General features: G+C 45.5%; 2 protein-coding genes, 1 long non-coding RNA gene and 1 other non-coding gene across 4 annotated transcripts in view; 1 reads left to right on the forward strand and 3 right to left on the reverse strand.

The window, feature by feature from the left end:
• The window catches only part of PNPLA2 (patatin like domain 2, triacylglycerol lipase), a 31,393-nt gene extending 28,969 nt beyond the window's left edge, over positions 1-2,424 (reverse strand). The window contains exon 1 of the mRNA XM_072864477.1: positions 2,012-2,424. Coding sequence (XP_072720578.1) covers positions 2,012-2,198 — 187 coding nt within the window. The 5' untranslated portion in view covers positions 2,199-2,424. The remainder of the gene's footprint in view (positions 1-2,011) is intronic.
• Positions 2,043-4,608, forward strand: LOC140652975 (uncharacterized). The gene is made up of 3 exons (XR_012042989.1): positions 2,043-2,178; positions 3,902-3,971; positions 4,323-4,608. It is a non-coding gene; the product is annotated as an uncharacterized lncRNA (long non-coding RNA).
• Positions 4,609-8,331: 3,723 nt separating this feature from the next.
• RPLP2 (ribosomal protein lateral stalk subunit P2) lies at positions 8,332-13,407 on the reverse strand. Its single transcript, XM_072865127.1, has 5 exons — positions 13,254-13,407; positions 12,544-12,667; positions 10,682-10,730; positions 8,872-8,970; positions 8,332-8,453 (listed from the first exon to the last, which is right to left on the reverse strand). Exons 2-5 carry the CDS (start codon positions 12,664-12,666, stop codon positions 8,377-8,379), a joined length of 348 nt encoding a protein of 115 aa, XP_072721228.1. The 5' UTR covers position 12,667; positions 13,254-13,407; the 3' UTR covers positions 8,332-8,376.
• Positions 10,391-10,523, reverse strand: LOC140653777 (small nucleolar RNA SNORA52). The gene has a single exon (XR_012043216.1). It is a non-coding gene; the product is annotated as a small nucleolar RNA SNORA52 (small nucleolar RNA).

Here is a 13,407-nt window from a genome sequence, read left to right on the forward strand (position 1 = left end):
CTTAAGACAGAATTTGAACATACAAGATCCAAGCCTTGGCTGGCTTTAAACAGCATGGTTTGCCCTCTTTCAGGAGGGAGGTGAATGCTGCCTAGAAAGTGGTCCCTAACTCAGTCCTCTTTATCATGCCTCCCCTTATACCTCATAGGGAGTGGGAAAACCTATTCTAATCCTGATTCACAGAAAGCTCTCTACCAGGCTGGGTAATTTCCTGAGGGCAATGCCTAGCACACCATGGATGCTCTGGACATATAAATAGCAAGAACAAGGTAGATATGATAACAGACTTGCTCAGCACTATAATGACATCTGAGCAAGGCAAGGGATTTGAGCACTACCACCAGCCTGTCTCATGTTCACGCCACACTTCCAAGTAGCACAGGGACCATCCAGTTAGGGAACTAATTGGACAGCCACATCTTCAACAGAAGCAACAGCAAGTAAAGCAACCAAATCCCTGGCAGCTATCAGCAAATGGATCCTTGCAGGAGAAGGGATTAGAGGAGGCCTTTTCCCTTGTCCACAATAAAAGCTAGCACCATAGCATGACTACAGCCTTTAAGATCCCAGACCGGGGTTTGAACAGCTGGTAAGAGCTTCCCATCAAGCTCCAGAAGCAATGGTTACACTTCATTGGGAGTTTCTGTAAACAAAATGCTAAGGAGGGGGAAACTTCAAACCTAACTACACAGAAAAAGCTAACTTCTGCTGCATGAAGGCTATATCTCAAAACTCTACCTGTCCCCAAAGAACAGGGACTGATGTGAAAAGACACCTGTGATCAAGATGAGAGGAGTTCAAGCAGTAAACAGCTCGTTTCAGTTGGCTCAAGGAAAGGCTCATAATTCTCTGAGACTAAATAGATATACCTGATTCTCTCACACCACATTCCCCTTTCAAGTTTAAGATACTTTTCTGCATTTGTTATTCTCAAAATAAAAGAAAAGCTTCCAAGTACAGACTCTAGCATGTGTTTACTTTTTCCCCCATATGCAAAACAGCTGAACTTAAACCCAGCAAAAATACAGAAGGCACCACACACCATTCTCTTCAGCTGTTCCCCAGACACGCCGTAAGCAGGAACAGACTACATTGTATGCCTGCTTCAGAGAGGACTTTCTAAGGTTTCTTTCTTCTGTACTTTGAAAACAGAGATAATATCTAGCTAAACTGGAGATCTAGCTCTTGCAGAGGGCAAGAAAATTCCCCAATGCCCTATACCCCCAGGAATAACCCTCTTCCAGAAATAAAGATGCTAAGAAAGAATAGAGAGAGATTTCCTAGTTACTCAGAGATGCTGTTCAACTCTAATCCATACATACAACATGCTGCTTGATGTCTCCATCTCCAGCTGCTTCACCTCCCCTTCACAGCCACTAAGAGCTGGTGCCCACGGCGAGAGGTCAACTCCTGTCCTCACCAACAGCCCCACCAGACCTACATTCATTCAAGCCAAACTCAAGAACTGAGCCCTCACAAGTCCACGTTACTATGGTGGGGGTCAAAACCAGGACCTCTGTGCTGACTTCCTACCATCAGGGGCCTCCTTGACGTGTGGCACCGGTCCCCTCTGCCGACACCTGTTCTGCGGGGCACAGGGGCACCAACCCACCCTCCATCCCACAGGGGCCAAGTGCCCATCTTGGACGCGTGCTTCACCGCCTTACGGGGCTGAGGTGCCTCCGACACCCCCTTGGACCTCAGTTTGAGGCACACAGCCACCTGCAAGGGACCAGGGGCGGGGGGGTGAATACTGAAGTAAAGGCCTTAAAAACAAAGCGCCCCACGCATTTAGGAAGAACGAGGAGGAAGGCAGAGTGCTATTTCCACCACCACCACCCCGATGCTGTTGTAATTAAAAAATTAATAACAACGAAGGGAAGACTCGAAGGAGCGCTCGGCTCTGGCAGCCGGCTGGCCTCGCTGTGACAGCGCCGGCACCTCAGGCCGGCCTCGCGCCGCCCAACGGCCGCCCACCGGTGCGAAGGCTCCGTGCCCGCCCCGCGCTTACCGAGGCAGGCGCCGCTGACGAGGGCGGTGGCGGTGAGCGCCCCGGCTGAGGCGCCATAGACCTTCCTGGCGTTGGCGACGAGGAAGGGGGCATGTTCCTGCAGGCAGCTGGCTACCCCGATGTGGTAGACCCCCAGGAAGCCACAGCCGGCGAAGGAGATATTCCAGGTGGAGTCCAGGGGGAACATGGCCTCCGCGCCTAGCTGAAGGCGGGGGGGGGAAGAGGGGGGGAAGAAGCAGCCGCGACGGTGAGGAGAAGCCGCGGGGCTCCTCTCACATCACACCGCCCCTGAGCGGGCGGGACGGAGGACGAGAGCCGGAAAATACTGCTGGCGAAGAACACAGCCGCTCGCACGGCGCACTTTGCCACTGAGCTGCTGGCGGCAGCCGCCGAGCTTATATGAAGCAGCCCGGCCCTCGGGCCCGCCCTCGGCCTGCAGAAGGGCCGAGCTGAGGGGCAGTGGCATGGCCACCGCCCCTCAGCTCGGCCCTTCCGCAGGCCCCGGCCTTGGGCGGGAAGCACCTGGCCCCTCCTTCCAACCCTTCCTCCGGTGAACCGCCTCTCTGAGCCCAGGCAGGCCGGGCCCCGTGGGCATTGCGGTTATTCGCCGCCTGTTGAACCATGGCAGCCGAACCAGTGCCTCCCTTAAGTGGCAGAGGCTAAGCCAGTTCCTTTGAGGAGAAGGGGGAAAGGACAAGATTGCGGCTTCTCGCAGCACCCCACCCCTTGCCGTGTACTGGGGCAGCAGCCTGTCTTCCCCCCACAAAACATGCTGTTTCTTGGAGGCCTCTGCTCCAAGTTCTTGGAGTTTCCTGCAAGTACAGTCCTTTGTTTCTCAGGAGATGGGCAAGAAACATGAGAATAAGGGAAAAGTTTTCCCCTTCCATAAAAAGTTGAGGAGCCAGAGGGAGGCAGGCTGCTGCCAGGAGCACAGCCACAGCACAAGAACAGAGAGAAAGGCAACCCCCCTCTTTTAACAGCTTTCTCTGCCTCTAAACTCACCAAAACACACACAGTTGCTTACCTTTGCTAGCCTTCTCTTAGCAGTTTTCTCTACATGCCTCTAAGCTCACCAAAACACTTACCTTTGGTCAGGGAAACTGCAATTTTCAGTAGTGCTTCTGCATAAGCTCTTAGCACAGGCAGGCCCATGGCATATCAGCTCACCACAGAGCAGCACTGGGTGAGAGGCCAGTGCTATTAGGAGATCAAAATAGTTTTCAGAAGCTGGAAAGATCCCCTTGTCATAAACAATACAGACTATAGTCATTCAAACAATTAGATAAGTGTGAAAATTTACAGGGATATCAAAAGGATCAGCATAGCAAGAGAAGCAGCTGCTCAACTCAAAGCAAGGAAGCAAGATCAGCAGGAAGAAGGTTTGGGGGGTACAAAACAAAAAAGCATAAGTATTTTTTTAATAGAATCAACATGGGGGAAAAGCCCTTTCTAGCAAAGTTTAAAAAAAAAAAAGACTTAATTCATCTTGACATAAATCTATTTGCATTAGTTTTCTTACAACTGGTCTGAAGTTTCTCATTTGGGACACTGTTACACCTGTCCTTAACAGCTCTCAGACTAAGCAAAGCTAGGCCTTTCCACAGGAATTTCACCAATTATATTAGTGGAAGTCATCCCAGTAGCCCCTCTCCTGTTCCTACCACTCCAAATGTCCTTTCAGAGGATGTAAGGAAAGCTGGTAGCCTCCCCATAGAGGGGCCATCCAGGTTGTAAGAACACCTGTCTACTGCCTCGCAGTCAGCTGACTGAAGCAACCAAACTTAGCAGGTAACCCTTGTATAAATCCAATATTTGAGCTCAAGTTAGGCCTCATACTCCATCCTCTACAGAGTGCTTTTTTGTTAAACATTTGCGCTTTCCTTCCATCAGACAGGCAGGAGTCCAGCCTTATCTTTCTTCCAGTTTCTACCCTGGAGCCCACAACCTCACCTAACTGGCAGTAAGTACCCTTGATACATATTAGCTCCATCCTGGAGCACCTAAAGAATTAACCCCCCTTATCTCAAGTCCTCTGTTTATGAGTATACCACCCTTCTTTCTCTTCCTTTCATACCTTTACTTGCTTTTGTAATTTCCTTCCTCCCTTGCATTTGATGTGGTTACATAATCCTTGTCAGCCCTCATCTCCTCCACCTGAAGAGGTGAGCATTGATGCACCTGAGCTTTGACCCTCTTAAAGGCCCTTAACACCAAGACAATCATAGCGCTTTCACCTCATGCTTTTGGTGACAGGGAAAGGTATTTCCATGTAGCCAAACCCAAAGAAAACATTGTGTCTTGCATTTTCCAGAACAGGGATTGTGCTGCAGAACTAGTCAATGGGCTGTGACTTTAGCGGAAATCTGTGGCAAAACTGGATACTGAACCTTGTTTGCAGATACCTCCCTAACACTTGTAACCACAAGAACAGCTTCGTTCTCAAGCAAACGCTGCTTCCTCTTTTTTCAGCATTTCACAAACCTTAAGGTTCCTACTATGTCTGGAAAATAGAAACAACAATGCTGTGACAATGCTGGGGTTAGTTTCATTTGATTTCTCAACAGCAATCTCATCCTGAGTTGTTTACATCACTCTGCCTTGGCCATCAAGGTTACCTATTTGAGGAGGTTAATGCTGCCCTGTTGAAACAGGTTAATGAAATAAACCATTTGAACAGTAATCCCTTGCAGAGTGCTGCCTGGGTACTGGCACTAGCAGGCTGGCAAACAACTGTGTTTTTCTCAAAAATAAATTATCCCCCAAAACTAATATTTTTCTCCTCAATAAGAAAGTACTGCCATAATCCTGCAATTGCTCATAATCCTGCAATAAGCCCCATTAGTAAGATTTACATGGCAGCTTTTCATGTGTATCAAACTCCTATCAGAACACTGGAAGTTCACTTGTGCCCTTATATGTTGTGATGGTACTGAGACAGCTTCTCATGTAATCTCTCTTTATTGCATTTGTTTTCTAGTCTAATGAATGGTGAGCACTTAGTGCATATGAGATAATAATGTACAAGCAAACAATCTCTGTTTTTTCAGGTAAGACCTTGGTTGCTGGTGGCCAACAGGAATTAATTTTAAAGGAAAGCTGAGAGGCAGTCTGTTATACTGTTGTCTTCAGCATGTTACTTTAGTATTGTTGCCTGTAGTCAGCAAGGCTGGGGCACTGGTCATGAAGCCCAACCTGAGTGCTGTTAACATCACTGGAAAGCCTGACTTTGATGTCTTTTTCTTACCTGTGATGTTTGCGTATATCGGACAATTCCATGGCAAACACTTGGGACTTGTGTTATAGGAGCATCTCCTGAGGCAATGGAGCAGTCCCCTTGTCCTGCTCTCTTGGGACTGAATTATCCTTCTAGGAAAGCTGTTACAGATATCTCTGCCCTATGTAAGTCAAACCTACTGAGTTCAGCAGGGCTGCCTGCATGTAGCAGCTCACAAAATTGGGCCTTAGCAATAAGAGTGAAACCAGTTAATTTGACCAGGGCCCCAGGGAGCCATTGCTTTTACTTTCCAGTAGTGTCCAGGACGTTCTCTCTGCTTTCCAAGTAGTGAAGATGTCATGTCACTCTCCCTGCCCCATGGTAAGGAATGATTTTCAGTCAGAGCTGATTTGAGATGGCACAGCATTTGTGTCCCAGTGAGGAAAGCTCGCACGTTTCAATGTCAGGCCTATGAGTAAATCACTCTCCCTACTGTCAATTTAGTAATGGTCAGTTACCAGTATAATCTCCAGGCACAAGGCTATTCTTTCCTTTCTTGTCAATGCCTTTGAGCCTTTCTTTATGAAGAAGTCAGGAAAAATCTGTTCTAGCTAAAATTGATTCTGCAAGGGGACAGACTAGGCTACCACTCCAAGTGTTTGCAGGCACACGTTTTCTCTGGGAGCACCAAGGAATACAATGCATCCACCCCACCGCTACCCTTGCCTTTGGAAATCATCGCTAGGTCTGAAAAGGCATCAGTGACACTTGAAAATCAGAGCAGTGTCCACAGAGCAGGATCAGGGATCCCAGCTCCTTCATAGCTGAAGCTCATTGAGATCAGCAGAACAGAGTGGTGAACTCCATCCAGAGCACCAAACAAGTCTGCAACAGACTTCCAGGCACATCACTACTCATGTACAAAGCCATCAGGTGACAACTGTTTTGTAAATAGGTACAGGGGAATAAAGCTTAAAATGCTTTGATTTTGCATTTGGAAGAAATGTTCACCATGCAGAGGTTTTAGCAAATTCTGTAAAATGTGTGTGAAATCTTGGAGCAGACCTGTCCCCTGATCTTCACAAGGAATACCTACAGGGTAGTTATGTAAAATACATTGGCTCCCTGTGGCAGTGTAATGAATGCTGTATTTTCAGTGCTTTCTCCAAAAGCTGCCCCCAAAAGTTTCTTCTCTAAACAGTTTACCAAATGAGCTGTCCTTCTCTTCCTCAAAGCAGATTGAGCAATAGGAGTTTTCATCAAAATGATGCAGTTTCAGGAAGGAATTTAAAGGTGATGACAGCCAGCACAGGATCAGGTCTGTAACTCAAGGTTTAACAGGTCATAGGGAGAAGATAAGAGAAAAATAGGGGGAAGAAAGAAGTTAGCCTAGATGTAGCTGTAGTCCTCCCCTCATCACAGTAGCCAGCAGCTGGCACCACAGGTTTCATTCTCATTCCACAGGCCTGGGCACAGCAAAACTCATGGAATAGCTCAGTGCCACTGCAACAAATTCCTTTGTGCATGGAAAAACCCTGCTGAGTGGTGTGACAGGGCAATTCCTTCCTGTGAAAACATTGACTTTGCTATTGCAGCAGCCAAGCAAGGCAATATTGTGTGTGTGGGGGTGGGCATTACCTCTCAGTAAAACCACATCCAAGAACCACTTTTTCAGTGATCTGAAATGGAGAAATCAGCAAGGAAAGAAACACAGGTATACCCGCACCCCTTCCAGTGCCAAACCACAGCCACTATGAGTCTGACAGAGAACTAGAGCGAATACAAGCAGTTTTCGTTACTACCACAAAGATCACCATGCTAGGACTAAAGAGACAAAGTAGGTGAAAGGTATTGGCACTGTTACAGGAGGTAACAGTGCCTTGCAGCAAGCACAGGAGGACAACATGGGTTAGTTGCTTAAATCACAGCCATTTTGAGGTCTGGGGATCTGACTTTCAACTGCTCTCTCCCTTGGCTGCTGTGAATGGGCGTTTTCTCTCAGTACACCACAGGGAGATAAAATAGTTTTTCCTACTTGGATTTCACCCATTTCTCCTCTCAGAAGTACTTGCCATGCTTTGTCCAATGACTCATAACCAACATAGCTGTACCAGCGAGTGCTTTTTGGTTTTTTTCCGAAACAAGTATATTAGAAAAGCTTCACAGTATAGACTGCTCCAGGACACGTTTTGAGACTACCTGTGGAGACTTGGCATGGGAAGTACACGTGCTACTTGTACTCTACTTACTGTGACAGCCAAAGACCACTGTAGAAGTCAGGGTAAGTAGCCTGCCAGAACCATCTCCTAGCAGAAAACACTTTATAAACTGTCCTCCCAAGCTGATGTGTTCTTCTAGGCACACCAGAGATCAGTTTCAGTCCTCCAAAAACACCATTCTCCTCATAAAATTGTTTCTTTTTGTTCATATCAAGGTGATTCATGTCCTGATAGTTCAGCTACCCCAGAACAGCCATTCAGTATGAAGAACACCTTTGCATTGATCTCAGCATCCCATGAAGAGCAGGATACAGTATTTTTTTTTGTTAGATTCTATGTTAAGCATACACATATAACATGAAATCCAATCACAGTCAAGCATTTTATTGGGGTTGTCCCTAGATCTTGGAAATCTGACACAGCAATTAAGTTGGTGCTTTTAGATATTTACAAAAACTAATTACTATAACTAGCTCCGAAATGATGTTTCTGGACTAACTCAGACCTGCTGTCCATTCAGTTTCGCATGTTCTGGAACTGATGAAACAGATCCCGAAAAATAAAGTCTTTTTATTGCTGAATAGATGGCACTCTTTCCTGAGTTACTGGGATGGCAAAATAGTATGGAGAAGGTGAACTTAAGTTAACATCAGGTAGATGCAGCTTCCACATACTGTTTAAGAAACAGGAGTGTCAAAACAAGCATCCAGGTTCACACAAGCTTAGGCAATTCCTAAGTACTTTAAGAGAGTTGAGTGCCATGGCTTGTCATAAAATTCACATACGTGTTTCAGATAGAGATAAAAATCAAAGCTTTGTCAGAGCTATTTTAAGAACAGTGTCTGAATCCAATAGCACTTGATTGGTTATAATAATAAACTCAAAAAAACATTTAAAACAAAGAATTTTAATAATTTCTCTATAACAAATAATTAATCAAACAGGCCGAATCCCATGTCATCGTCAGATTCTTCAGATTCCTCTTTCTTCTCTTCTTTCTTCTCCTCAGCTGAAGGAAAAAGATGACCAAGCCAATGGTCAGTATTTACATTTTTTGCACCACAGATTTTCAAGATACACGTTTTGGTGTTTGCAGCTTCCGTATTATTGGTATTTCAGCTTCCATGGTTCATCTCATTCCCTTTCAATAGCCAAATATAAACACCGAGTGGACACAGACACTATTGAAGGGGGTGTGCTCTACACAGTGAAGTCTGTTTGATTCTTGGTTCTAAGCCAGACCAATCTTACAGTGGATAAAGAACAAATGCTTCTGATTGCCCAAAGGAAAAGTAACTTCAGTTTACACTTCAATCACATAGTGAACTGCCAGAGTGGAAAAGCCTTGAAATTTGGACTCAGTTGTTAAGATTGTAACAGAGAAAAACCAAGCTGCCTTGTAACAATGCCTCTCCACCCATACTCACCAGCAGCAGGGGCAGCAGCTGCAGCAGGAGCAGCAGAGCCCCCTCCAGCAGAGACTACCACAGCTCCCCCAGCCGGCATGCTGGCAAGTTTTCCATTACCTGAGTGGGGCAGAAGAGAAAGTATTTAAATGCTCATTGCAAGCACAGAGGTGAAGTGAAAAGGAAGAGAAAACAGAGTGCAGAAAAAAAACCACATACTATGTCTCATGGACTGAACTTGTCATTATTAGCTGAAAGGAACAAGAGGCTGCACCCATGATAAGAAAGTATTAACTATTCTGTGAAAAAAAACCTCAGGAGTTTAAGGTTCACAAAGGCTTATCCTGAGAACACTGACAGCACATTATTAGTAAGTTTTCTTCTGTACACAAAGTCCCCTATTTTTTTTTCCAAAACTGTCATATAAAAATAGTGGCAAACACATCCGGTTTTACACATACAGAAAAACTGTATGTTTTCTGAATACAGCATAATAGCCCCGAAATTGATAATTTCAATATACCTCAAAAATAACATATAGGCAGCACAGGCTTCCCCCATGTCCCTCCCCCCCCTTTTTTTTAACAGTATAGAGAACTGTGAAGGCATGACTGGATCACACTCACAGGAGAGAAGGGGGTGGGGGGAAAAGATGTATCTATGGCAAAGAGTACAGTATTTTAAACATTCTCCAGCATCCTATGAACCCTACTGCATCTCCTTTGAGATTAACAAACTGACTTCTGATTTATGCTCGTCTTTGGAAAGCTAGCTAGTTCTCTGGCATCTGCCTTTCACATACCAAGGCTCCCTTGGCATTCAGAGGTTGTGTACACAGTATGTTTGCCTGTATTCCAATTTCTGGGAATCAGTTTCTAAATAATTCTCTGTTACTTCAAGCTCTAATACACTAGCCAAGTAAACAAAAGTTTCATATGCATGTCAGTATGTTCTAGGAAACAATTTATTTAAAGAAAAGGTATTACAGAAAGAGATCGCATAAGTGCATTGTACGCACATGCATAATGGCTCTCTTAGGTCTTTGGACCACACAGATAGAAATGTCCAGTTACTGCTTGTAACACCAAGGCTACACAAAGTCCTGGCAACCTTCAAGCAAATATATGCCCAAAAGTTCCCTTGTGCCCACACACTTGCAAAAAAAATAGAAGTTAATCAGAAACCTTTGCACTACCTCAGCTCTGCTTTATTTCAGCCCTATGACCCAGTCAATTAATGTTAGAAGTTCCAGCTTTGGTAAGAGCCAGCAGGTAAGAGCACAAGCTTCTACAGAAGTCAGCACTCAGAGCCCTACCTTAGAGAAAAGGAAATGCCAGACTTGGGGAGCTCTAGAAGAGACACATACTGGAGAGGCTTGTATTAATCGCAGAGGGTGTAACTGTACCCTTAATGTGAACTGACACTTATTTACATTTAACAGTCTGTTCTTCCTGTTTTACATAATTGATGCATACAAGTGGGTAAATGCAAAGAAAAAAAATCTCCCAGAGAACTTGAAGGAGAGCTAATTCTCTGATCAACATGTCCAGAAAACTACGTCATGAGCAGACTACCAGTAAGCTCATACAAGCTTAAGTTTTCCAGTTTAATGTGGTCCACAAGCGAAACCCAGCAGGTACTGGCACCAACTTGCAGGGAATTAGAATGGACCTGGATTTCAGTCATTTCAGCCAAGATCCAGCATGGAAGTCCTCAACCACAAAGCTAAACTGATGAATCATCAGGGACCTGGTAGCTATTCTATGCTCTCAGGTCTAAGTTACCAAAGTAGTACAGGCAATTATCTGTGACACTCAGAGACTGTACTTACCCTGAGCAATGACATCCTCAATGTTTTTTCCATTCAGTTCACTAATAACCTGTGTAAATTAAGTTTAGAATGTTAATAGTTTCAAAACAGCACGAGTATAAGCTACATTTAAACAAGTACTGATTAACCATCATGTGCAGTGCCTCCACCCTGCTGCTTATACAGCCCCAATATTCCTTATTTCTCAGTGTAATGAACAGGACATTGAAATGAAAACTTCAGCTAAGTCTTTCATACTTTTCTGTGAAAGCTTTTTCATGAAATCTGTTACAATAAATTCATAATGAATCCAAGGACCTTGCAGAAAGAAGGATACACAGATGTTGTGGAGCCAATTAGGAAACCCCACTAATGGTCTGTTAGTCACTGAGGGACTGTTAACATATCTTGCTTAATACCCTCTGGGAGGCTCTGAAGCACTGGGCCCTAGATCAAAAACCACAGGGTCCTGTTCCTAGCGTTACCAAATGTTACAGCCAAGCTGGCTATTGTATCCTTGCACTGGAACAGAGAGTCCCAATGTCAATTTTACTACCATTGTTGTATAACTAGGAATGAGGAAAGCAAAACACAAAACCAAAAATTGCTAAAGCAAGCAAGCATTAAAAAAGAAAAAAAAAAAGAGAATGCCACAGACCTTACTGGTGAGTCCCTGCTACCAGGAGTCAGTGCTGAACACTGCAGAGCCACCAAACCCAAAGGACTTTAACCAAGAGCTTAAGAGCTTTTCAACAGGCACCTCCTGCTTACACAGAGCATGCGATCTGTGAAAGGCTGTGCCTGTGTGCTTGCTTCATCCGGAAGGAAGGTGTTTTTAAGACTTCACTAGATTTACAGTAGCATAAGATACAGCCAATACAGATAGAAAAGGATTAATTAATCATGACCAAAACAAATTCCAGAGAGGCTTTCTGGATATTGGAGGATCAGAGAAAACAATTAATTTATTAAGGTATTAAGCAAATGTAAACAAGCCAAAGCTGAAAAGACCTGGCATTTAGACAGGAGCACCACGAGTTCAAACCGACATCCCAAACCATATTAATGCTGTCAGCTCAGCCAAACCATAATTTGATTGGGCCTATGGTAAAACACTGTCTCCAGCTGGGAAAGTAACTTGTTTTTTCCTCCACCTCTCTGGAAACACTCCGCATGCAAGTATGGGCCAGGTGATAAGAACATTCTTTTGTTTCTTTTTTTTTCCATGGTCATTTATTTTTAAGTCCACAAGGCTGAAAGTCTATTATATCACAAGAAACATTCCAATTAAGATACTCTCTTCTTAAAAAGCCTGATTTTCAACACAACCATTTCAGCATTAATTTCCAAAATCTTCCTACATATTATTATTGTATACCTTTAATGTCCATGTTATAATTTGCCTATGTTTCTTGGTGAAGGAACAAATGCTCCTTTGCAGTACACTAAATAAGAATTTATTATTGAATATCAGGCCTTCAAAAGTGTTAGCTTTGAATCAATACTGACCAAAAACCAAAATTAAACATTAAGTGCAAACAATACATTATGTCAGAAAGAACTTATTTTCAATACATACTTATTTGTAGCCACCATCCCATTGAAAATTATTAGACTGAACAGTCAGAAGTCAGCAACAACCGAGAGATCTTTGTGGAAGACAGGTGTTAAAAAAGAAAGCCAGACTTCTACAAAAACTATTTTTAGTTCTGATTGGTTAAGCAGTGTTTTAGAAATCACACATGTAATCATCAGCAAACATCTGAACAAAACAAGACTAGATCAACAGCAAGGCAACTAAAGAAACACTGAAGCCAAGGAAACAGCACCAGTGTCTGATGCTGACTGGGACATGACCAACTGGAATTCAGAGGCAATGCCACCTTGTTCATGCGTTCATCGTCTGTCTCAATGCCAACACTGTCGAGGATCTTTTTCAAGTCCTTTGACGTGGGTGACTCGTTGCCACCGAGGACCGCTAGAAGGTATGCTGCAACGTAACGCATCCTGGAAAACAAGAGAAGTGGCTCTTCAGTGCTAATGATCTAGTTACACGTTCGGAGGAAGTTTATCTCCTCACCGGGGGAAGCAAACCTCACGCTCCCGGCTACAATTCTTCTGCTCTACTTTTAAATGAAAACCTACGACGCGCAAGGCCACGTACCAGTCTCCTGCCAGCACGAGGCCCCGCACAAGGCAGCCCGTTAAACATCGCAAAGCCGCAGCGGCTCCCGCCCTGCGCCGGGCTCTGGGGCGCTGCTGCCTGAAGGGCCCAGCAGCCGGCCCGGCCTAACACCGCCGGCACCGCACACCTCTCCCGGAGGAAAGCAGCACCGCGGCCTCCCGAACACCTGTTCGTCTCCCGGACGGCATCCCCGCCCCGGCTCCCCGCGGCGTTCGCCTAAGCCTGTCCCGTCCCTCCGCAGACCCAGGCCCAGGCCCAGGCCGGGAGAGCACATGGCCGCCATTTCCCCCCAACCTCCTGCCCGAAGTGGTTTCGTCCAAGCCCCGCTGGCGGCCGCGGGCAGGAACAGGTGCGCCGGGAGCGACCACTCCCGCGGGGAAGGGAGGAAAGGGACCGCCGCGCGCTTACTTGGGAGGCGGCGGCGGCGGCGGCACGGGAGACAGGCCTGGGACGTGCGTTCGCGATGGCAGCCCGGCGGCGAAAGGGAAGAGGCGGTGCCTCGGCAACGCCTTCTTCCCGTCACTCCTCAACAACGCGCACTGCCATTGGGCCAGATCGGCAA

The sequence above is a fragment of the Ciconia boyciana genome, chromosome 6 (genome assembly GCF_034638445.1).
Source record: "Ciconia boyciana chromosome 6, ASM3463844v1, whole genome shotgun sequence".
NCBI lineage: Eukaryota > Metazoa > Chordata > Aves > Ciconiiformes > Ciconiidae > Ciconia > Ciconia boyciana.

Coding starts and splice junctions, on each gene's coding strand:
- RPLP2 (XM_072865127.1), bottom strand. CDS start 12,666: ATGCGTTACGTTGCAGCATACCTTCTAGCGGTCCTCGGTGGCAACGAG. Junction 8,971..10,681: donor TGAGGATGTCATTGCTCAGG/GTAAGTACAGTC, acceptor TGCCCCACTCAG/GTAATGGAAAACTTGCCAGC. Junction 8,454..8,871: donor AGCTGCTGCCCCTGCTGCTG/GTGAGTATGGGT, acceptor TTTTTCCTTCAG/CTGAGGAGAAGAAAGAAGAG.